At 37.6% G+C, this 22,254-nt stretch overlaps 1 protein-coding gene across 5 annotated transcripts in view; it reads right to left on the bottom strand.

The window, feature by feature from the left end:
- Positions 1–1,631: 1,631 nt before the first annotated feature.
- Positions 1,632–22,254, bottom strand: part of Pdlim5 (PDZ and LIM domain 5) — a 160,401-nt gene continuing 139,778 nt past the window's right edge. For all 5 annotated transcript variants that reach the window (XM_070022291.1, XM_070022292.1, XM_070022293.1 and 2 more), the window contains 5 exons: positions 18,905–19,079; positions 9,371–9,551; positions 7,190–7,310; positions 5,624–5,739; positions 1,632–3,795 (listed from right to left, as the gene is read on the bottom strand). In XM_070022291.1, coding sequence (XP_069878392.1) covers positions 3,706–3,795; positions 5,624–5,739; positions 7,190–7,310; positions 9,371–9,551; positions 18,905–19,079 — 683 coding nt within the window. In that variant the 3' untranslated portion in view covers positions 1,632–3,705. The remainder of the gene's footprint in view (positions 3,796–5,623; positions 5,740–7,189; positions 7,311–9,370; positions 9,552–18,904; positions 19,080–22,254) is intronic.

Below are 22,254 nucleotides of genomic sequence, written 5' to 3'. Positions count from 1 at the left end.
CTGAGGCCCTGGGTTCGATTCCTCAGCACCACATAAGCAAAAAAGGAAAAAGCCAGAAGTGGTGCTGTGGCTCAAGTGGTAGAGCGCTAGCCTTGAGCTGAAGAGCTGAGGGACTGTGCCCAGGCCCAGAGTTCAAGGCCCCACAATCGGACTCCAAAAAAAAAAAAATTTTAAAAAGAGAGCTTATCTACTAACTTGTCAATATTTTAATGTACATTCTACATGCAGAACACAAAAATGAATAGAATTGGCTGGGAAGGTGGCTCAGTGGTAGAGTGCTTGCCTTGCATGCCTGAGGCCCTGGGTTCGATTCCCCAGCACTACATAAGCAAGAAAGAAAAAAGCCGGAAGTGGCGCTGTGGCTCAAGTCGTAGAGCGCTAGCCTTGAGCTGAAGAGCTGAGGGACAGCACCCAGGCCCAGAGTTCAGACCCCACGACCGGACCCAAAAAAAAAAGAATAGAATTGTATTTTTCAAATATGCTGGCTATGAGGTATTTTGAAGGGTAAATATCACACAAGAGGGATTCTCCAGGGAATTATTACAGCTCCTCCCCCCCCACCACGATACATTAATAGCCATATGTCATTCACAAAGAAAAACCAGGAGAGCATGTCTTCACCATGGCTGTCATTTGATTATGTGCCCATTAAGGTATTAATACACTGATTATATTTCTTATGTGACTTTTTAATGCAAAAATATATCCAACAGCAAAACACAGAAGATATGTACACACTTAAAAAACTTATAGAAACAGAAGTTGGCGATTAGTAAGGCAAATTGTAACTCAAGAATTTCAATTCAATACACACTGAAGCTCATACGGAAGTAAATGTGTATAAAATAGTCAGTGCATTTTCTCTTTCCTTCAGTGGGGATGACTAAACCCAGTGTTGCAAAGATGCTAAACATCATCTTGGATCCATATTTGAACTGGGAAAAGGAATTCTTTCATATACAAGCATTCCTAACATAGTGACTGCCCTGCAACAGTGGCACATTTTGGGATGGGAGGGATAATCATAAACACTGCTACACTGATATTGATGACTGAAATTTTTTCCCCTCTATGTATTAATATTGAGACCAAACATTTAGGTTTTAAATTTCAGGTATAATCTTGATCTTCAATACGTAACATGTACGCTGTGGCCAATAGGCAACCAAAATGACCTAACTCATTTTTTTTGGCAACCCACAGCCCACGTAACTCTAGAGAAATGCTATACAGATGACTCTACCATGAAAGTTTGAGAACTGGTAAATACAAGTAGAGGCTTTTTAGAGTCATATGCTAATTTCCCTCTGCGTTTTTATCAAGTACATTTCAAAATATATATCTTGAGAGAGTACACGTCAATGCTCTAAAGAAGCAATAATAATAATAAAAACCCTGCTAGACACAGAATATTTATAATCAGAAAAATAAATATTCAGGGAGCTCACCAGAAGAATAAAGTGCTCTGTCAGTTATTAAAATATTAATGTTGGTGAATTAAACATGGCAATCCCCACCAGAAAATACAGAGATTCTTCTGGGTTATGGTCAGTATTTATTTCACAGGATTAACTGTCTTAGGAACACAGATATAAAGCATATGGACACAAAGATAACTTAGGAAGCAACGCTACTCTCTTAGGACTTAAAATCTGGATTTTATTATGCTCCATTACATTACATTATGCTCCATGAATAATATGTAGAATAAAAAGTCTAATAAACATGATATATATTCCTAAAGAAATATAACTTGATGAGAAATCCAGGTTAAATAAAAAAATCTTTGAAGAACATACCCAAATGGCACTGACTTATCAAATATTATCTTGGCATAAAATCTAGAAAGGCAAAACTAAAGTAACAAAACGCGAACATGTCAAAACAAAACCACCAATTTGTTTTGTAATACACAGAATGAAAGACTGACGTGGGGATAGGTGTCCTGGGCCAGCAAGCCGCCTCTAGGGGGCTTCAGCAGCGCTGAGATAATGCACAATTCGGTTCCTGCCCCCTACACAAGATGCAGGGTGGGAGGTAGTCTGGGGTTGCTATTGGAGAAGCACTCAGTTTGCAACTGTGTCCCCCTTGTTATTCCTTTATCCCCAGTTAATTATTATCTGCATATAATATAAGCCTGCAGGACCATACATTAATAGCTTTCAGGACAGATGCCTTGAAAGTTCTTAGGGAGGTTAAACAAATAGTGTAGCCTAAAACCTCCTCTGTAACAAACATGCACACAATGGGCCCAGAGTGGTGTGAGTGATGGGGCTGGAAGGACGTGGGGACTGTCTGGCCTTTAAAAGCACCTTGCCCCCAAACAGATTCCAATTATACTGCAGCGGGACCATGGGCTTTCATCCACTCGAGAAACAAAGAGAAAGCCACTAAATGTACTAAATGCCATAATTTGTTTTCTGACTGGGCAGAGATTAACGGTACCCACAGTTTTACCACAATTGTTTCTGTGTCTCCAGGTGGTATCTCCATAATTCTTTAACCCATTGGGAAAATAAATAACAAGGCAATCCAAATAATTCAGCAAATTCTCCTCCCGGGATACTGAAACTCTGGGACTAAAAGCTTCCCAAATTTGGAGATCCCATTTGGAAGTGGTTCACACATTACTACAAAAAGCCCAAACCAAAGAAGAAACACACACACACACACACACACACACACACACACACACACACACACACACATTTTATCACAACTGTCTAACCAGTCCTAATGTAGAACTTTTTTTTTTTAATCCCTTAGCAAGGAGAGCTCTCAAATTTTCAGTGAGTGGCATAGGCCTACAGGTGATCAGATTTTCATCATCTGAAAGTGGAAAGTGGTTCTTTTGGTTTGTTGTTTAGGTTAGGCACAATCCTTCAGTTACCACAACTCCTAACTATCTACTACCTATTTCTTCGAAGCAGAGAGAAAACTGTAGAGCTTTCAGGTATTTAATTAGCTCTGTATCTCAATATGAAGGAGGGAAAAAAATTGGAGTTTGACTAATACAGGTTATAAAGTACACACAGTAAATGGAAACTGTCCTATTTCAATAAAAGCAACAATTGAGATATGTAAGCTATATGCAGTTCTGGGGAGGAAGGTAGAGATAAGAGAACAATGTAACACTCTTATTGGCTGGATACATTTTGATCAAAAGTCTCATTGGCCTTTCCTACTGGAATGATCAATTCTAAGACCAAAAGAAAGCACACACATTTTCAATGAAACTGACACTTCCTACTGATAATATTCTGTTTAAACTCTTATTTACTATATCAAAGATAAACAGTTTTTTTAACCACGATTCTCTTATTAATAAAGCTTAAGTCATTTCTACTGCTTTTTGCAGATACTCTCATAACTATTTATCAAGGAAAGTATAATTATTTCAGAATAGAGACTAGAGGCATTCTTCCTAAAATTTCATTCTTTGATGTATTCTAAGATGACTTTAATAGTCAATCAGAAAAACTTTGATAAAGGTTATTTGGGGGGAAAATACAGGAAAAAGTACTACTAAATGCTAAACTGTCCTTTTTATAAAACCAAGTATTTCCTCATAGACTTGGTTTTTAATGATAGAAGTTTCTCTTCAGGATACTATTAGTTTTCAACTCTTCATGAAAATAATCTAAAACTTAATTGGTAATTTAATTCTTTTCCTTTTTCTTCAAAATTCTTCTGAACTGTTGGCTTTCAAAAATTCACAGAATGAGCATGCTTTTTGCAAAGAGGCTTGTCCTTCTTGGAGAAAAATGTCTGACCTTCCAAACTTTCACAGCACACCTGGAAAAGAAGTATTGAGAGAATATCAGTATTTTAATCAAGTATGCCAGGGAAGGGGACCATGACGGTGCTCTAGCAGATCATATGACAAAGCACTACACACAGGGCTGTTATACAACCTGACATCTCAAGATTACTGTGACGTTTCATGTGGACTTTTAAAGCAGTGAAGGACTTTTGAAGGGGATGTAATTCAATTTATTTATTTATTTATTTTTTGTTTTTGTTTTTGTTTTTTGCTTGTGTGGTACTGGGGAATCGAACCCAGGGCCTCAGGCATGTAAGGCAAGCACTCTACCACTGAGCCACCTTCTCAGCCCCATAATTCAATTTATTTAAATCACTGATCATTACTTTTCCTTGTTGAGAGTGAAACAGTTTTAGTGAAATGTTAATACATAACGAGGAAATACTCAATATACTTTCTCTCTCTAAATTGTTATAGAGCACACACACAACTCAATTGCTTGTCCAAACCTGTGTTAAGTCCAACATTAGTCTGCCCTGAACACACAGAGAGTAAAGTTCTTTTAGATTTACTTCTGTTATTAAATTATTGATTCATAAGAGAAATCTCTTTAATTTACTGGCTCATTGAGGAACTATCTGGCTGATAGACAGTTACGTCAGTCAGACAGACAGATATGTCAGACAGACAGTGAAGCTTCTTGTCTTTGCTACAGCTTTTGCCCATTGTAATGCCCCTGAACAGCCTTGATAGAAAAGAGAAAATGAATTGGCCAAGAGTTGCTCTGTGTGACCTGGACAAGTCTTAAGATAGATGAAGTAAACAAGAGTCAGATCAAAGGCAACTTTTGGAGAAATCATCTGACTAATTAACATTACTTCTTTCCTGTCATACAGAAGATAGTGATATAACAGCTAATTTTAGAATTCCATTGGAACAGAGCACTTGTGTATTCAGTTTTAGTGAATATTTAAAGTGTCTTTACTTCTCAAATTAAAAAAAAAATGCATCTTAGGTGACTGTCACCCTCTAAAAATGAAGCCAAAATGTTACAATGTTAGATGGCTAAAAAATAGGTAAAGATTTCATGTTGATTATAGCCTCTAAAAGAAAAGAATATGTGTGTGCTGTTGCTAAGGAAATAAAAGAATCATAGAGCTGATTGTCAGTGTTCATAGAATGATATTTTTTAATTTTTATTTATTTATTTTTTGGTCTGGTTGTGGGGCCTGAACTCTGGGTCTGGGCATTGTCCCTCAACTCTTCAGCTCAAGGCTAGCGCTCTACCACTTGAGCCACAGCACCACTTCCGGCTTTTTTCTTTTTGCTTATGTGGTGCTGAGGAATGGAACCCAGGGCCTCATGCATGCAAGGCAAGCGCTCTACTACTGAGCCACCTTCCCAGCCCCAGAATGATATTTTTATAATTGTTACTTTTTTATTTTTATTGTAAAGTGATGTACAGAGGGGTTATAGTTATATAAGTCAGGTAATGAGTACATCTCTCTTGAACAGTATTACCTCTTCTCTCCTTTTCTATTTAAGAACTACCTGATGGTTCAAAATTTTACTTTAAAATGCTCAATAAAATAAAGTTTAAGAAAAAAAGAATTATTACTGATTTAATATTTCTATATAGGAGATACATAGCTTCTCCTGATAGATCAAAATGTGTTAAAGTATTAACACAGAAAATTTCAGATAATTTCAGATAATTGGCAGTTAATTTCAGAAAATACCAAAACTGTAACAATTTTTCAAATCACTGTAAAATTATGTTTCTTATTAAGGATTACACGATATTAGCACTAGAACTAGCCATAGTCTACCAATTTAATTAGGAAGATAGAGTTTACTTACTGAGCATACAAAGCAAGTATCATGCCAGGTATAGCCCAAGGCTTCCAGGAACATGTCCCCAGCTTCGATGGGGAATTCACATCCACGGCATATAGTACCAAAAAGGGCATAATAATCTATTGAGGAAGGAGAGAAAGGAGTCAAACTTTACAAAGTTTGATAATTCGTAGAAAGGAGCAACAAAATTGGAATTAAATGAAATATTGAAGGTAAAGATACATGGGATCACAAAAAATTTCAAGCTGTGTAATACTTGGCTTGAGGATTCAGGTTTCCATTAGCAATCATTATTTATACAATTTGACATGCTTTATTGTATTCTTCATATTATACTTTTCACTTTGAACCCATGGATCATGGATAGAGGAAACATCTATTAAGATATGGAAGACTGACTTGAAAAGTTAAGGAAGAGAAAAAAAAAAGACCAAATTAGTTAGAAGCAACATTTAAATAAATATTCAGTACTATTTTTCCCATATGGTAATTCTTTGGGTTTTAAGAATTTGACTTCTTAGAATACATTAAATATAGAAAGGCTAGATAGGAATGTGTTTTGGCTAGGAAGGAACTGTCAGTCAAGACAACTAAACAACTAAATAAGAAAACCAACTAACCAACAACCACACACAAAAGTCTCTTCAGAAAAACTACAATTATGTCCTGATTGAATAGTGTAGGCAGCTTGTAGCTAAACTATATCAAATGGTGCACGGTGTATTTTTCTAGAATTTCTAGTGCTCGTTGGTGATTAATGTGGAATAGATCCAAGTTGTTTCTCATTATGGAGCCAAAAGGGAAGTGAAAATAAGAGTCTAAGAGAAGGAGTTACAGATGATGGTTCATCACAGGCTAATTTCAAACATGATCATTCTGGAATATTCTCTTCTCTAGAATGACACTTTGAGTTCCAAGGTAAAATAAAATTAAATAGTGGGACTGAAGTAAAGGTATGATAAAGGGAAAAATCCATATTTTGTAATAATGTTGTGGTAGAAATATCTAAAGAGACTATAAGTAAGTGTTACAAAATTCACTGACATTGGAAAAGAAAAGGAGGCATGCAAAACTCAGCTAATAAGACAATGGAATAAATAGGTTCTTAAAGCTGAGTTAATGAAAAATAGTATTTCCAGAGACGCAATTCAAGTCAAGTAGAAGAAACAAAGGATTTCCAGTTGACTTTTCAAGGCAGTTGCATAGAAGAGCAAAGCCAGAACACATTCATGTTTATAACCACCCAATATTCACTAGTAGACTGTGGAGGTAGCTTTAAGTTACATGTTTTAGTTGAAAATATATCAATAAGTTATTAGAGATTCAAGCAAAATGTTTTTCCTATTGAGCAGTGCTTATTTTTACATTTTGAGTGCTCATAATGAAGTTGGGAATATCTGTTTTGACCAAGTCATATAAACACCTTCTACTTTCTCCTGTATACATTGAGGTGGAATGAAATGCCTTCAGAACAATTAGGGAAACCAGGTGGTCTAACAACTTTATAGCAAGATAAGGGTTCATATTTTACCTTTACTCAACTCTCAAACTAAGGACTCATGCTCTTACCAGTCTCACAGTAGGGTTCCCCATCCTCCAGATGAAATACATTATTACGAATGGGCTTTCCACAGGCCACACACACAAAACAGGAAACGTGCCAAGTTTGTTTCAAAGCATTGATGACTTCCTGTTATAGAAGTTAAATGGGGTGAAAGAGAGATGACAATAAATAAACCAAAGCTTACTCTCACCCCTGTAGAAGAGCTAACCTAAAGCAGACACACCAAGTCACCTCCCCTTAAGCCTGTCTTCAAAGTAACAGGAGATACCTAAAGACAGACTCACATATCCCTGGCACCTATGCACTGTGATATGTGTGCTTCTCACAAAGACCAATAAATGACCTTTTTAAGAGAATAATTATTGTTACTAAAACTTTACATAGATGGCCAGGCGCCGGTGGCTCACGCCTGTAATCCTAGCTACTCAGTAGGCTGAGATCTGAGGATCGTGGTTCAAAGCTAGCCCGGGCAGGAAAGTCCATGAGACTCTTATCTCCAATAAACCACTAAAAACTGGAAGTGGTGCTGTGGCTCAAGTGGTAGAGCGCTTGCCTTGAGCTGAAGAGCGCAGGGACAGTGCCCCAGCCCAGAATTCAAGCCCCATGACCAACCAAAAAAAAAAAAAAACAAAACAAAAACAAAAACTTTACATAGATGGTAAATAGAAGTATTTCGTAATTGTGAGTGACTACAGAAGTCTGCTTTCTTTCAAAGGGGTCAGAAAATATTAGCTTAATAGTTTTCTATCAAGGAGAGGAAACATGAAAAGTAAAAAAATGCTTATTCTGGTACATTATGGAAGCAAAAAATTACTAATATAATTAACATAATCAATTAGTTTAGCTTGTAGTTGGCAATTTGGAATCAGCTGTGACTTCCCTAGCACTTACTGAACCAAAAGTATTTGAACCATAAAGCATAATTCTAATCTGTAATGGCCTCTGGTTAACTATACCAGGCATGAGAGACTTGAGCCCAATTTTAGTGAATAAAGGAGGTCTGAGGGAGTTGGTTTTACAATGAAGTATTTCTTTGGGTTGAGAAAAAGTCAGTCATTCAAAAATAATTTCTGAAGGACAGTGAGGAACATGGCAACTGGTTCATTCCATATCGCAGAACCTTACTTCCCTCAGACTCTGGAATCCACAGAACACACTCATACATTACAATGTATTCCTTACTAATTACCTGCCATTGGTATAACTGAAACCCCTATTCTCTTTATTCCCAAAATATTGTACAAGTTAATAATAGAAATGTTTCAGGTGACATACGTAAGTATCTTCAGTTTTAGACCTATTCACTCAATAATTCATACATTCCTCTCAATTAATACAAATTAATTTCATGACTATGTTTTCCTGTTGAGAGTATTAGAATTTAGCAAAACCATTTCTGACTTTTTCTTTAAAATGTGGTCAGGCAACAAAGTCTTTTTGAAAATCAACTTCTACCTCCTAGTCCCCTTCAAGAACAAGCTGTCCCTGATTCAATCACTGGCAATTAAGATATTCCAGAACAGCACATGCATTTATTCATCATTATTTATCATGCATCTGGTTCCTAAATCACTCCCTTTCTGCAAAAAAAAAAAAAAAGGTGTGGTTTGAAACGATTTTTCTATTACCTGTGTACTCAAAACTGTAGTTACATTTTTTGTAGTTACATTTTTAAACATTATATGCATTGAAGGTAAATGTATCTACTGTAAGTCTCATGTTTTATACACTTCATAAGGTCAGTGGCCTGTGCTTGAACCCCAACAAGTAGGGAACTGCTGCTCTTATAAAAGTCCTGGAATTTAATTTAAAACAGTGAAGGTGTCAGTTCTGAGAAGTGTGATGTGTGTGGTCCTGGGCGACCTCTTCATTCCTGAGCAAACAGGGTCCTGCGGAGGTAGCACACCCACAGAAAGTTATGTTTTCCCCACAGTGGAGACTTTTGCCAGACAAGCCAGCACTCAGTAAGACAAAACCAAGGACAACTTAACCCCACGAGTCTGATATACTTCTACAGAGGTCTATTTAGTTTTGCTTTACAATAATAAATAGTGATGAAAGCAGAGAGGGCTGATAAAACAAAAAGAAAATAACAAGTATAAACGGTGGAAGTGTTTTATAACAGAACAACTATTTTGCTGTAGAACTCACTAAGGATGAAAAAAAAAATCGCTTCTAGTACTTACTCCAAGGATCTTCCTTTGGCATCGACCACATTCAGGAGCAAAGAATTTCTCATAGCACAGCTCACAATACAGAGCCCCCTTCTCCTCTACAAATCCAATGTAGGCCATGGTATTTTTGCAGTGAGCACAGTTAAATTCTTCTGGGTGCCAAGATTTCCCCAGTGCCACTAGGAATGGTCCCCTGCCAGAAGAAAACAGATCAACTTGACTTGATGATCAGAGTTTCTTGTTATCATGGATAGGACATTTTTATGCAATATCCAATCAAATACTTGCTTCATTTTCCTGCACAGAACTGGTTACAGGGTACTGTGAATGCTCACAGGGATTGTGCATTTATGTGGAGAGGGGTAAAGGACCAAGCACTTAAGAAAGGTCACCATCCTCATCCCACTCTGACTATCACTGGAGGATTACTTAGTGGTAGTTATTACTAAGTTACCATAAGTCAACATGTCTATATCATAACAGAGATTGAGCATTAGGATCTATGTAACAGGGACCGAAATGAAGCAGCAGAGCAACAATGTGTGTTTTAAGAGAGATGAGTTGATATTTCTAGAAAATAAAGAAACATTTAGTAATTTCCGAGTTTTTTAAAAAGTGGTAATTATTATTAAAGACAATAGTCAATATTTCTTCTCCACGCATTTACTTATTTCTTAACTTCATTAAACATCAATTTTTTTTTTTGGGGGGGGGGTCTGGTCATGGGGCCTAAACTCTGGGCCTGGGCGCTGTCCCTCAGCTTTTCAGCTCAAGGCTAGCGCTCTACCACTTGAGCCACAGCGCCACTTCCGGCTTTTTTTCTTTTTGCTTATGTGGTGCTGGGGAATTGAACCCAGGGCCTCATGCATGCAAGGCAAGCGCTCTACCACTGAGCCACCTTCCCAGCCCCAAACACCAATTTTTCACCCTCCAAAATGAACTACAGAATCTATGAACCTACAGACTGTACATCTTATTCAACTCATGCATTTGAAATTTTATATCTATTGTTTAGCTACTCTGCCCTTGCTCCTCCCTAAACAGTATTGATTTTTAATGCACATTTGGATTGAAGAAACAAATGTTTTTAAAAAGACTTTTCCCATTACCTGCCATGCAGTCAGAAATGATAAGATGGATTTGGTTCACTTCACAGGAACCCATTATGTAGCCTTATCTAGTCATGAAGCCTGCAGAGATGAACCATTCTAGCCTCTGCAACACACTTTCCAGTAGCTGTACCACACTAATTGTTATTCATAAATTGGCTTTACCTCCAAGGCACTTTTACACTTATCTAATTTGCCCAGGCAGCATTCCTGTGAGACAGACCAGGGCAGTTATTACGAACTTAGTTCAACAGATGGAGTTGGCTGAGAGACAGAATGTTCAGGAGATATGACCAAATACCATAAAATCACTGATTGAACTAACGCTGCAAACGCAATTTCTGGATATTATATGACCAAATACCATAAAATCACTGATTGAACTAACGCTGCAAACGCAATTTCTGGATATTCCAGTCAATTGATATTCTGCCTTTGATCTTCCCTACTATCAACTAACATCAGTGACCACAAGGTAACTGGTAGAAAGCACCAGACACTGGACTTCTAGGCAGATTAATAGAAAAAGTCAGCAATGAGCATCACAGAGCCACAACGTTATTCGATCTTTGACAGTAACACAAACCTTGCTATTCAGTAACTATCTGCAAATTCTCCTATGAGTACTTAGAACCAGCCCTCAGTTCTGAAAGATCTGAAGTAGAAAGTCTAGGGATGAAATTTTTTTCTGTAAGGTAGAAGAGTGTTTTCTAGATCCACATTGTGTTAACATATTCTTTTCGGTTAACATATGTTGATAATATAGGTTATTTCATTGTGATATTTTTATGCAAGCATACAATGTCCCCTGCTCAAACTTACTCCTGCTATCCTTCATTCCTCCCTCCCTTCATGAAACAATTTCAACACGTTTTACTGTTCCATTTTCATACATGTAGATAAAATATTTTGCATATTCACCAGTCACCCTCTATGTTCTTCTCACTGGTGTCCAACCCTCAAAAGAACCTGTTACATTCTTGTCAGTCATTTTTTTTAGTACATAGTAACTATAAAAAAAGGTTTCACCATGGTATTTCACACGTGCATATATGATGCTTTAGCCAGCTCAGTCCTCTGTACTGCTCTCATTTCATATCTGCCTTACCCCTCTATTATTCAAATTTTCAACAAATTCCTTTTGCCAGCTTGATGCATAAGCAATGTACTTTTATATTATTCACCCTCCATCATTCTCTCATATTCCTTTTCTTCCACATTCTCCAAACTGTCCCTCCGTTATAATCATGCTCTGTACAGATGTCTGTCTGTCTTTTACAACTAGATTCCTCATAGAAGAGCAAACATGTGATCTTTGTCCTAAATCTGGCTTACTTTGTTTCGCATGATGATATCTAGTTCCATCATTTTCCTGCAAATGACGTAATTTCATTCTTCTTTATGAGTGTAAAATACTTTACTGTGTCTACATACCACATTTTTGTGACCATTCACTAGTTGTAGGACAGGTAGGCTGCCTCTAAAGTTTGGCTAAAATAAGCATGTGTACCGTGTCTGTAGGATATTCTGATTTTCCAAGAGTGATCTTGTTGGACCATACTGTAGTTTTATTTTAGTTTTTAAAGGAACCACCAAACTGTTTTCCAACTGGTTGTACTAATTTGCTTTCCCACCAATGGTGTTCTTTAACCCTTCCCCGACATCCTAACCAGCATTTGTTGTTGTTTATGTTGTTGATCTTGGCTGAAGTGAGAAGAAATCTTAATATTGTTAGATTGGCATCCCCATCAAAATTTCAGTGACATTCTCCACAGAAATAAAATAAATAATCATGATGTTCATATGGAACCACAAAAGACCTTAGTTGATATCCAAAACAATCCTGAGTGAAAAGGGCAATGCAGGAAATCTCACAACAGCTGACTTCAAACTATACTACTGAACCATCGTAGCAAAAACATTGTGATACTGACACAAAAATGAACACAGAGACCTATACAGCAGAATATAAGGCCCAGAAGTGCCCACAAAGTTATGGCCAACCAATTTTTGCAAAGATACCAAAAAAAAAAATACTTAGGAGAAAGAGATCTTTCTCAACAGACAGTGCTGGGAAAACTGGACATCCACAATTAGAAGACTGAAAGTAGATGCCTGTACTAATATCAATTCAATGTTGATCAAAGACATCCATAAAATTGAAAATGCTGAGACATAGGAATAGGCAATAACTTCCTAAATAGAAGTCCAGTACCTCAATAAATAAGAGTAAGGATGGACACAAGTAAGGATTGTGTCAAACAAAAAAAAGCTTCTTCACAGCAAAGAAAACAATTGAGGAGCCTGAAGGCAGTCTCCAGAACGGGAGAAAATCTTTGCCAAATATACATCTGTCAAAGAATTAATATCCTCATTAATAATATGATGTTATTTTGTACAATCCAGTGCATGTGGTCCCTTGACAATTTTGATAAGTAGTTTCTTATTGTTTTTTAAACTTAAGGTGCTTTTATTTTGTTATGACTAATGAGGAATGCCTTCATCAACTAGTAGGAACCAGAAAAGAGGTATGCAGGAATTACTGCGTGTAAACACATTACACTGCCTTCAGTAGGCTGTCCTTCTATTTTTAACTAGCTTGTAAACAGTCCTACACACCAAGTTCCCTTATCCAGTTTCCTCGGTATATATTTGGCACATAGTTTACTTTCAGATAAATCAAGAAGTCACACTGTTCAAAGCTGGACAAAGTTTTATGAGCATGCTGAGCTTTTCCATCACATAGCTACCTGACTATGTACACATTAAAAAAAAAAAAAATCTCCCAGACTAAATTCATTATGACTACCACACAGGGTATAAAAAGACTTTGGAGTTTTATGTTACAATTTGTAAGGGTATTAAAACAGATTCAAGACAATTTATAGTGCAGGATGAATTTTTTGTTCAGGCACATCTTCAACTTACCTGTACAGCTGAGTGGCCCTACAGGCCAGTACTGCTACCTGACTCCTGAGCTTTCAAAGTTAAGTCGGCTCAAACTAAACCTCTCCCTTCTACTAAAGCACTTGTGTTGGTATGCAACTTGAATAAAAAAGAAAAGCTTTGGGGAGTGTAGTTGAGGAGGTGGGAGGGAAGGGATGGTAAGGGAAAATCAAAGGAGAAGGCAACACTGCTTCATAAGAAATGTACTCATGGGGCTGGAAAGGTGGCTCAGTGGTAGAATGCTTGCCTTGCATGCAGGAGGCCCTGGGTTCAATTCCTCAGCACCACATAAGCAGAAAAAGCCAGAAATGGCACTGTGGCTCAAGTGGTAGAGTGCTAGCCTTGAGCTAAAGAGCTGAGGGACAGTGCCCAGGCCCAGAGTTCAGGCCCCACAACCGACAAAAAAAAAAAAAAAAGTACTCATTCCCTTACTCATGTAACTGTAACCCCTCTGTACAGTATTTTCACAATAAAAAAAAAAAAAACTTATTTAAAAAAGAAAGAAAGAAAAGCTTTTCTCCAAGTACTTGAGGAAGCTTAAATGAGAAAAAAAGAGTTCATAGTTATTCTAGAATAACTTATTAACATCTGGGCCTGGAACCTCAGTCCCAGAATTGTTTTTTTTTTTTTTTTTAATGGAACTGAGGTTTGAACTCAGGACCCCATGGTTGCTAGATGGGCCCTCTTCTACTTGGACCATGCCTCCAATCCCAAGAATTAAACCTTTTATTATTATTATTATTATTATTATTATTATTATTATTATTATTTATTAAACCTGTGCTAAGTGAGAGATATAACTTCATTTGCTGCAGGATAGTTCTGTGAAATCGCTCTTCCTATGGGCTGTTCTAGAAAGCTCTGAGATCACAGTCATTTTCACAGTGATACCCTGGAAAAACCCCTCTCAGATTTTTGTAACAAGAATAGTTTTATTTCTCTTGAGCAAGATTTTTTAATATGTTTTTATTGTGAAAATACTGTACAGAGGGGTTACAATTACATGAGCAAGGTAGTGTGTACATTTCTTATCAAGCATTGTTGCCTCCTCCTTTGTTTTACCCCTATCATCCCTTCCCTCCCACCTCCACAACTACACTCTCCCCCCACCACTTCCCACCCCGGCCTAAATTGTAAAGTTCGTGTTTTGACACAGCATTGTTGCAATGGGTCAACCTATATCCCTATTTAAACAATTTGTTTTTTCCCTTCCACTCCCCAAATTATACCAGTGAAAACAGGGTTATATACAGTGAAAACAGGGGTTATACCGTGGGGGAGGGACATACAAAGCAACAAAAAATCACGTGGTACCTTATAAATACGTTAGAAACAATAGCAAGCAAGAAAAAAAAAACACTTGTGTCCTTATCTTGGGGTTCATTTCGCTTACCATCATCTTCTCTGACCTTTTCTGCTTGTCTCAGATATATACTAGTTATTTGAGCAAGATTTTTTAAGTTAGCTTGCTGTGCAGTAGATGATAAAACTTTCTTTTTGGCAAAAAAAAGCTGAAAGAAAAATTGCTACCCTAATCATAGGCCATAGGTCTAAGGACCATTGGTCATTATCTAGGTACTGTTCAGAGTTAGTACTAGCTTGGTTTTTAATAGCCTCACCCCTGATCTTGTCTTAGATATTTCATATATTCTTAGAAGACTTTTTAAAAAATATTTCAGGCATGGAGTGCAGTATTAATAATTTAGAATATGATCTTATTAAAATGAACAGGACTTCATTAGTTCAAATTCAGATATGAATGGTGAATGGAATTGTAGATGGTAAACACAGTCCCTCTGAGCCTCTAAAAGAGGAGTTAAAAATGGTCTTCACTCTTGTAGGTCTCCTTCTAGCACCCTCAGAGTGAACAATGGCTTAACCCATCTCCTGAAACTTACAGAGCAAGCATCTTTCCCATCAAAGCCCTCTTACTCATGTACAGATTAAACAGTAAAATCCTTTTGCCTATAACAAAAGCACTCCTTTCCTGTTTCAGCGAAGACTAACTTAACAAATTCATTAACACAGGATTAACAACTAAAGAAGTTCTACCTGTCCAAGGTAGGATTGGGTTTCTTTTGTGAACTGGACAGACAGGCTTGGTTAAGGGTAAAGTGGAATAAAAAATTCCCTCACCTGCTACATATTGCCCAGGTGACTGAGCCCTTACTAGGCTGACTGACAAAGGAAAAGAAAGGAGAGAGTTAAAGCATTTCACTGGCTCAGAAAGAGGAACTATGGGACAAAACTTTCAACCTTCTTCATTTTCTGTGATGCCAAGCAAAAATGAGAAAGGAACTGCAAATTTCAACAGGTACACCCTGTTGTATACACAAGGACAGGGACTCCCTACTAAAACTTCATAGACAATGATATCAATAAGGCAATTTATACCAAATTTTAAAATGAATTTTTTGTATAAATTACAACTCTGGTAAGTAGAATACTGAGCTTATTACTTGTCATTCCTTTCAAAGGAAAGAAATAAGTTTGCTCAAGCGAGATAATCCTTATTTCTCCGAGTACCTGTACAATCCAAGACTTACCTGGATTAAACCTGCCGCAATAATTTTACTATAGACCTCCTTGTTTGTGTTTGTTTTTCTCTAGTTGTTGTAGGCTGCTGTAACAAATTATCACAGAATAGATGGCCTAAATAATAATTTATGTAATTTAATAATTTATATAATTTAATAATAATAGAGGCTAGAAGCCCCAAATCAAGAGGTTGGCAGAGTGGTTCTTCAAGGCCTTGGTGTATAGATGGCCATTTTCTCTGTCTTCACCTGGAATTCCCCATAGGTATGTCAGCGCCTGACTCTCCTCTTCTTTTATTTTATTGTAAAGATGCTGTACAGAGGGGTTACAGTTACATGAGTAAGGTAATGGAGTACATTTCTGGTCAAGCATTGGTTACCTCTTCCTTTGTGACTCTCCTCTTACAATGATATCTGTTATATCAGATTAAGGCCCACCCTAATGACCAAGCTGACCTCTTTAAAGACCAAATTCCCCTCTGATAGTCATGTTCTGAGATACTGAAGGTTAGTACTTCAGCATATGACTTTGGTGAGACATACCAAATTGAATATACCATCAATTTCTGTATCAGTGGTACCACTAGGGGAAATCTCCCATTTTCAAGTAAAATCTTAACTAGAAGGGACAATAAATAAGTGTTCTGAGACTGAAATGGATGGTAGAATAGGCTGTAAACTGTTTGCTACTTGAAATAATAACTTGAAATAGCTCTCCTTCTGAAAAAAGTTTGAGAGTCACTAAGCAAAACAGCACATCACTAATGTTAACACTCATCTTTCACTGGAACAAATAATGGGTTTCCTGATTGTGGTCAAAATGGGCTGTACTATAGGCAAACACAGAACAATACTAATGTGATCATTTTTAAAAACATTCCATATCAACCTAGAAACTAAAGCATCAATATATTTCCAACTTCTTTTACAAAGAAGCTAAACATAAAGGGCTCATTTAATTCCATGCAACAGAAATGGCCACAGATTTTAATGCCACTAGATGCAACACTCAAGAAATAGGCTAGAATGCTTTTGGGTTTTTTTTTTTTTTTGGGGGGGGGGGTCCAGTCATGGGGCCTGAACTCTGGGCACTGTCCCTCAGCTCTTCAGCTCAAGGCTAGCGCTCTACCACTTGAGCCACAGCTCCACTTCTGGCTTTTTTCATTTTGCTTATGTGGTGCTGAGGAATCGAACCCAGGGCCTCATGCATGCAAGACAAGCACTCTACCACTGAGCCACCTTCCCAGCCTCAATAGACTAGAATGTTTACAAGCCTATTCCACCAGGAAAACTAAAACGTGGTTTCAGCTAGGTTAGTCTGATTTTGTATCCTGTCCCATCAAAACAGCACCCTAAATCAAGTTGATAAAGGGGCATTATCATAATTGTACTGGAAATGTTCCATGGCAAACTTTAAGTGTCAAAGTTTAACTTCTCACTCATTTGTAACTAGTCAAAGTAGTACCTCCAAAATAATTTAAAGATCCATAAACTTTTCAAGATCCAAACAAACCAAAAGATTTCAAACTAATCTGATGATGAAGTTTTAAACTGTATAGGCTCTATAGCAATAATAAGCTCAGTACTAACATACAGGGTTTTGACATTTTCCAAAACAAGTAACTACTAAAAAAAGAAACAGGCTCCAAAACAAACAAAACTCCAACACAACAAAATACAAAATTTTCCTTTATATAAGAATCATTTTTGAAAATTTGAAATATTAAAAGAGTAAATATAAAACATGAATTCTAAAACAATGGTGAGTTTATGATGGAACACTAGCCATATAAGTTATATACTAAATCCTACACTTCTCAGCGTTGGCCTGGGTATAATACTCGGTGTTAAATGGATTAAGCCTGCAACTGCAGCTTGTTTTGAAAACAGGTGTCCAAGAGAATGTCACTTGATCTACACCTCCTTGCCTGGGTAAATGACACTGACACGCAGGCCAGGAACTGGAATTAGGCTTCCGCCCGGTTCCTGACCTAACCACAATCTATTCAAGCTGCGCTGGCATCTGAGCTCCAGGCAAATGTGCTATGTTAATTATTGTTACATGATCTTACATGAACTAATCCCCATCCCTATTAACTTCCTTAGTAGGTGAAGCTTTAATGTTTAAACGATAATAAGTACAGCATAATACAGAACAATGTAAAATTTTAACAGGTGAGGGAGCAGTAAGTGCTAGTCCTTTACAATATTAGCATAATACATATTTATGGCAGGATGTCTGTGCATTAAAATTACATCCTGTCCTCACATGAAATCTGAAGCCAAAGCAAGATAGGTGTGGTAACACTAACTTCTACTTCGATCTTCATATTTTTTTCCATCCTCATTAGGTTTTTCCAAAGTGTGAATAGTAGTAATTATATTACGGAATTGGACAATCAGACAAGAATCTGCAACTGATAGGGTGGGACATCTGTTATCTCATCCAGGAATTTTACTTGCTCATGACAGCACACAAATGACAGCAGTGACTACTATTTCCATAAGAGAGTGAGTTCTAATTCAGAATACAGCATGCAGAATTCCCAAACACCAGTCTGGACAACCAGAGTATTATTACTTACAGAAACTTCATAATAAGCCAGTGTTTATTTTGTTTTTATTACTATTAAACCTAAAGATAAAAAATATTGTTTTATTTATCAGGATAAAGCACACTCGATTTTATATTAATTTATTTCTACCAGATAATCCTGTAGAAGTACTCTTTTCTGGGACCCAGAATTACATCCTATTAAATACATTCTAATAAAACGCATTTATTTAGCATGGTGAGATTGTGGAGCAAGCAAAGGACAGACCACGGGCCAGGTGTGCCACCACAATATTGTTACTGCAAGAACGAATTTACTAATAAAGCTACAGACATGATAGAGTATTTGAAATACCCACAACATACGTACTTCTCAGAGATTTTCAAAGAAATAACCAACCTGATGACCTGGTTGCAGTGGGCACACATGGGAGTTCGCTTCCCTGCGGGGATGTGCTCCGCCCTTTGCACCAATGTGTCCTGGTCGCTGGGCTGGGGCTGCCCCGCAGCTGAGCCAGCAGGTTCCCCGGCTCCTGAGGAAGTCACATTGTTTGCGATTCTTCCAGTAGAAGGTGCTAAAGGTTAAATCACAGGAGAATCAGAATGAGAACACATCAAAATAATATGCCCTAGATACATTAGAAATCTCAGGGTGTTAAAGATATAAAATGAACTCACTAACTTCTCTCTAATCTGTATTCTCTGAGTGGATTGTATGCTCAATTCCCAGGCATACAGGATAGCAACCTAGAACCATCTTTGCTCCTGCTTTCAAACCTTTGGTAAGAGCAGGTCCTGATGATATCCTATCAGAAACAATTCTTGATTTTTGTCTCCTTTTTTTTGCATTCCTACAGGACTGTCCTGATTCAGCTACTCAAAGTTTTCTGTCTACCCAAAGGCCTTATCTTTAAATTCGTCCAACTAATGGCCACCAGAGACTGAGATTATGCAATTCTGGGCCCAGCACTAATGAACACTTAACACATCTACAGTGCTATGGGCCGTCCACAGAGCTCCATCACTGCCCACATATCAAGTGAGTCCACTGGGTTAAGAACATTTTTCCACTGTTGTAAGGCTTATACTTTCTCTTAAAGAAACAGTAAAGAAAATTACTATAATGTTCACTTTATGCAGCTTCTTCTCTGTTATCTCATTTACTAAAACAGTACAATGCTGGCTCTTTACTTTCTCTTCTTGGAGCAACATATAAGCCTTTCAATGCCACACTCAGTGATTGTCCTTAACTTCTTGACTCGTGAAATGGATCTCCCTCCTCTTCTTGCACATGCTGTGGCTCTTCCTAAGAACTCTATTTTGAGTTCTCCCACTTAAGACAGGCACTGATGGCCTTTTGCCTCTGTGGCCCCAAGGCTTCCCCCTCAGACCCTAACAACTGTTTCTCAGTAAATGTTTCCCAGTCAGTCCTTTCTTGCTAATCCAAGCCCAGGTTCCACCACTGAGTCCTGGTCTTGAATTCTGTTCAGTCTGGAGTATTATAATCCTCTTAACCATTATCTCCTCTTCATTCTGTTCTGCTAGGTAACTAGTTGTGGCTCTTCTCCACAAACCACATCAGTCCTGAGAGTCCAGATGTCAGTGAATCCACTCCATCTTGAAAACACCTGTCTTCTATGCTTCCCTATACTCCTCACCAGTGTACTAATTATACTTCATCTGTGCTACCAGTGTTTGAAGGCAGATTCTTGTAGGTCTACAATAGGTCTACAACTTCAATATAACAAGTACTTTATGGGAAATCTGAGGTAAAGAAAGGTTAAGAAAGAGCAAAAAAAAAAAAAAAAAAGGTAGTTTAGAACTAGCATAGCCTTGGTTTCAGAGTCGGTGGTCTTAAGCACTATGCTGGCCTTTATTCATGCTCCCTTGAATATACAATGCCAGCCTCTGCTGCTATGATCTTCACCCACTGAAATACCACTACCAGCAAGGCTCACACAACTGTTACATTCTTTCTTCAAAGTTTCTGACCACTACAGCTAGAATCATCCTTTTGTTCCTCTTGGTATCTCAAATACCCTTGACTGTATATTTTACAGCTATTATCCTTCTCTCCCCAAGTTAGCTCCTAAAAGATAGGTACAAAAAACATACTTCTGTTGGTGCTGGTGGTTTACATAATCCTAGCTACTCAGAAGACTGAGATTTGAGGGTTGAAGTTCAATTAATTAATTTGAGGATAAGGATATAATTAATTAAGACACAAATAGTGCTATGGCTCTAATGGTAGAGAACAACTAGCCTTGAGTAAAAAAGCTGAAGGACAGTTCCCAGGCCTGGAGTTCAAGTACCAGTACTGGCACCAAAAAAAACCCTAAAATAAAACAAAAATTTTAAAAACATACTCTTATCGACTACCAGGAAACTGCCTTTTAAATGGAAAGTGAAAATTAATAATTAAATTCAAATGTTTCCAAATCACTTTTCTGACTTCAGAAAGATGTTTTTAATGTGGACTTTATCCAGGATTTTAAATGATGGGAAAGTCAGTAATTGGAAGAATCTGAAAATCAGACTTCAAAAAGAGCTAAATCCATTCATCTACCATATGTTTTCATTGTATCACTTTATCAGTGCAGAAGTCCTGATGTACTGAGTTGCTGAGTCGTTTTGAGCAAGCAGAGTGTCAAATTATCCATTAGTCACTGTAAAATGAGACATGATCCACCTGGCCTGTGCCGTAAGGAGAAGAAATATGGGGAGCTAACTTAAAATGAGAAGCCATTCTGCATCTCAAACCCATATAAAGGGCTCTGAGCCCTAGTACAGCTCCTGGGAAGAGAAGACTTGGCTTTCTATTGCTGCAGTCTTAACCACTTTGGATACCAGAGCTATTCTCATTCCTTTTGGTGCCATGTTGCTAGCACACTCTCCCATATACAAAATGACACAAGACTGGTTAGGTACTTAGCCCATAAACATGAACAGTCCAAGGCACAGTTATTTCCCATATGAGTACAGCTATGGTCATTTCTTTTTTTTCTTTTCCGCTAGTCCTGAGCCTTGAACTAGGGACCTAGGAACTGTCCTTAAGCTCCCTTTGCTCAAGGTTAACACTCTACCACTTGAGCTATAGCACCACTTCCAGCTTTTTCTGTGATTAATTGGAGATAAGACTCGTACAGACTTTCCTGCCCTGGCTGACTTCGAACCATGATCCTCAGATCTCAGCTTCCTGAGTAGCTAGGGTTACAAATGTGAGGCACGGGTGCCCAGCTTTGATGTTCATTTCTTTAGACTGAATCTAATACTCTAGCAGAAAAACAGGCAACTTTTGAGCAGTAAAATGTCAATCCTTCAGCCTCTGCTCACTTGACAAACCAATAGGAGGGAAGAGTAAAAAAGTGAGGCTTTGGGTGTGAGAGGAAAGACAAGTCCTGCTTCCCCTGTTATTCCGTAGACAAGCGCCACCACACACAGAATTCCAGCCTAGCATTGCTAGCCCAGCAACTCAACTGCTTTGGATTTGTTGAGCCTATTATACAAATCACCTTGTTTCACACAAAAATATGATTAATTATAGAAAGCTGAAGAATGACAGTTACTTATTTGTAATAAAGTGTCCTTTTAAAATTAGCACTAAGATAATGATGTATATGGAAAGCCTAATGTAGGAATCTAGGAGTTTAAGTTACAAAAAAAGTGTGGCTTACTCAAATCCAATAACAAGTCAGCAAAGTAGCCCAAGGAGAAGGGGAGAAATGAGATCTTCGGTCTCCATTTCCTTTT

The sequence above is a fragment of the Dipodomys merriami genome, unplaced genomic scaffold, assembly GCF_024711535.1.
Source record: "Dipodomys merriami isolate MVZ:Mamm:240054 unplaced genomic scaffold, mDipMer1.0.p SCAF_15, whole genome shotgun sequence".
NCBI lineage: Eukaryota > Metazoa > Chordata > Mammalia > Rodentia > Heteromyidae > Dipodomys > Dipodomys merriami.
The sequence above is the reverse complement of the archived record's forward strand: the minus strand, read 5'-3'. Positions and strand labels throughout refer to the sequence as shown.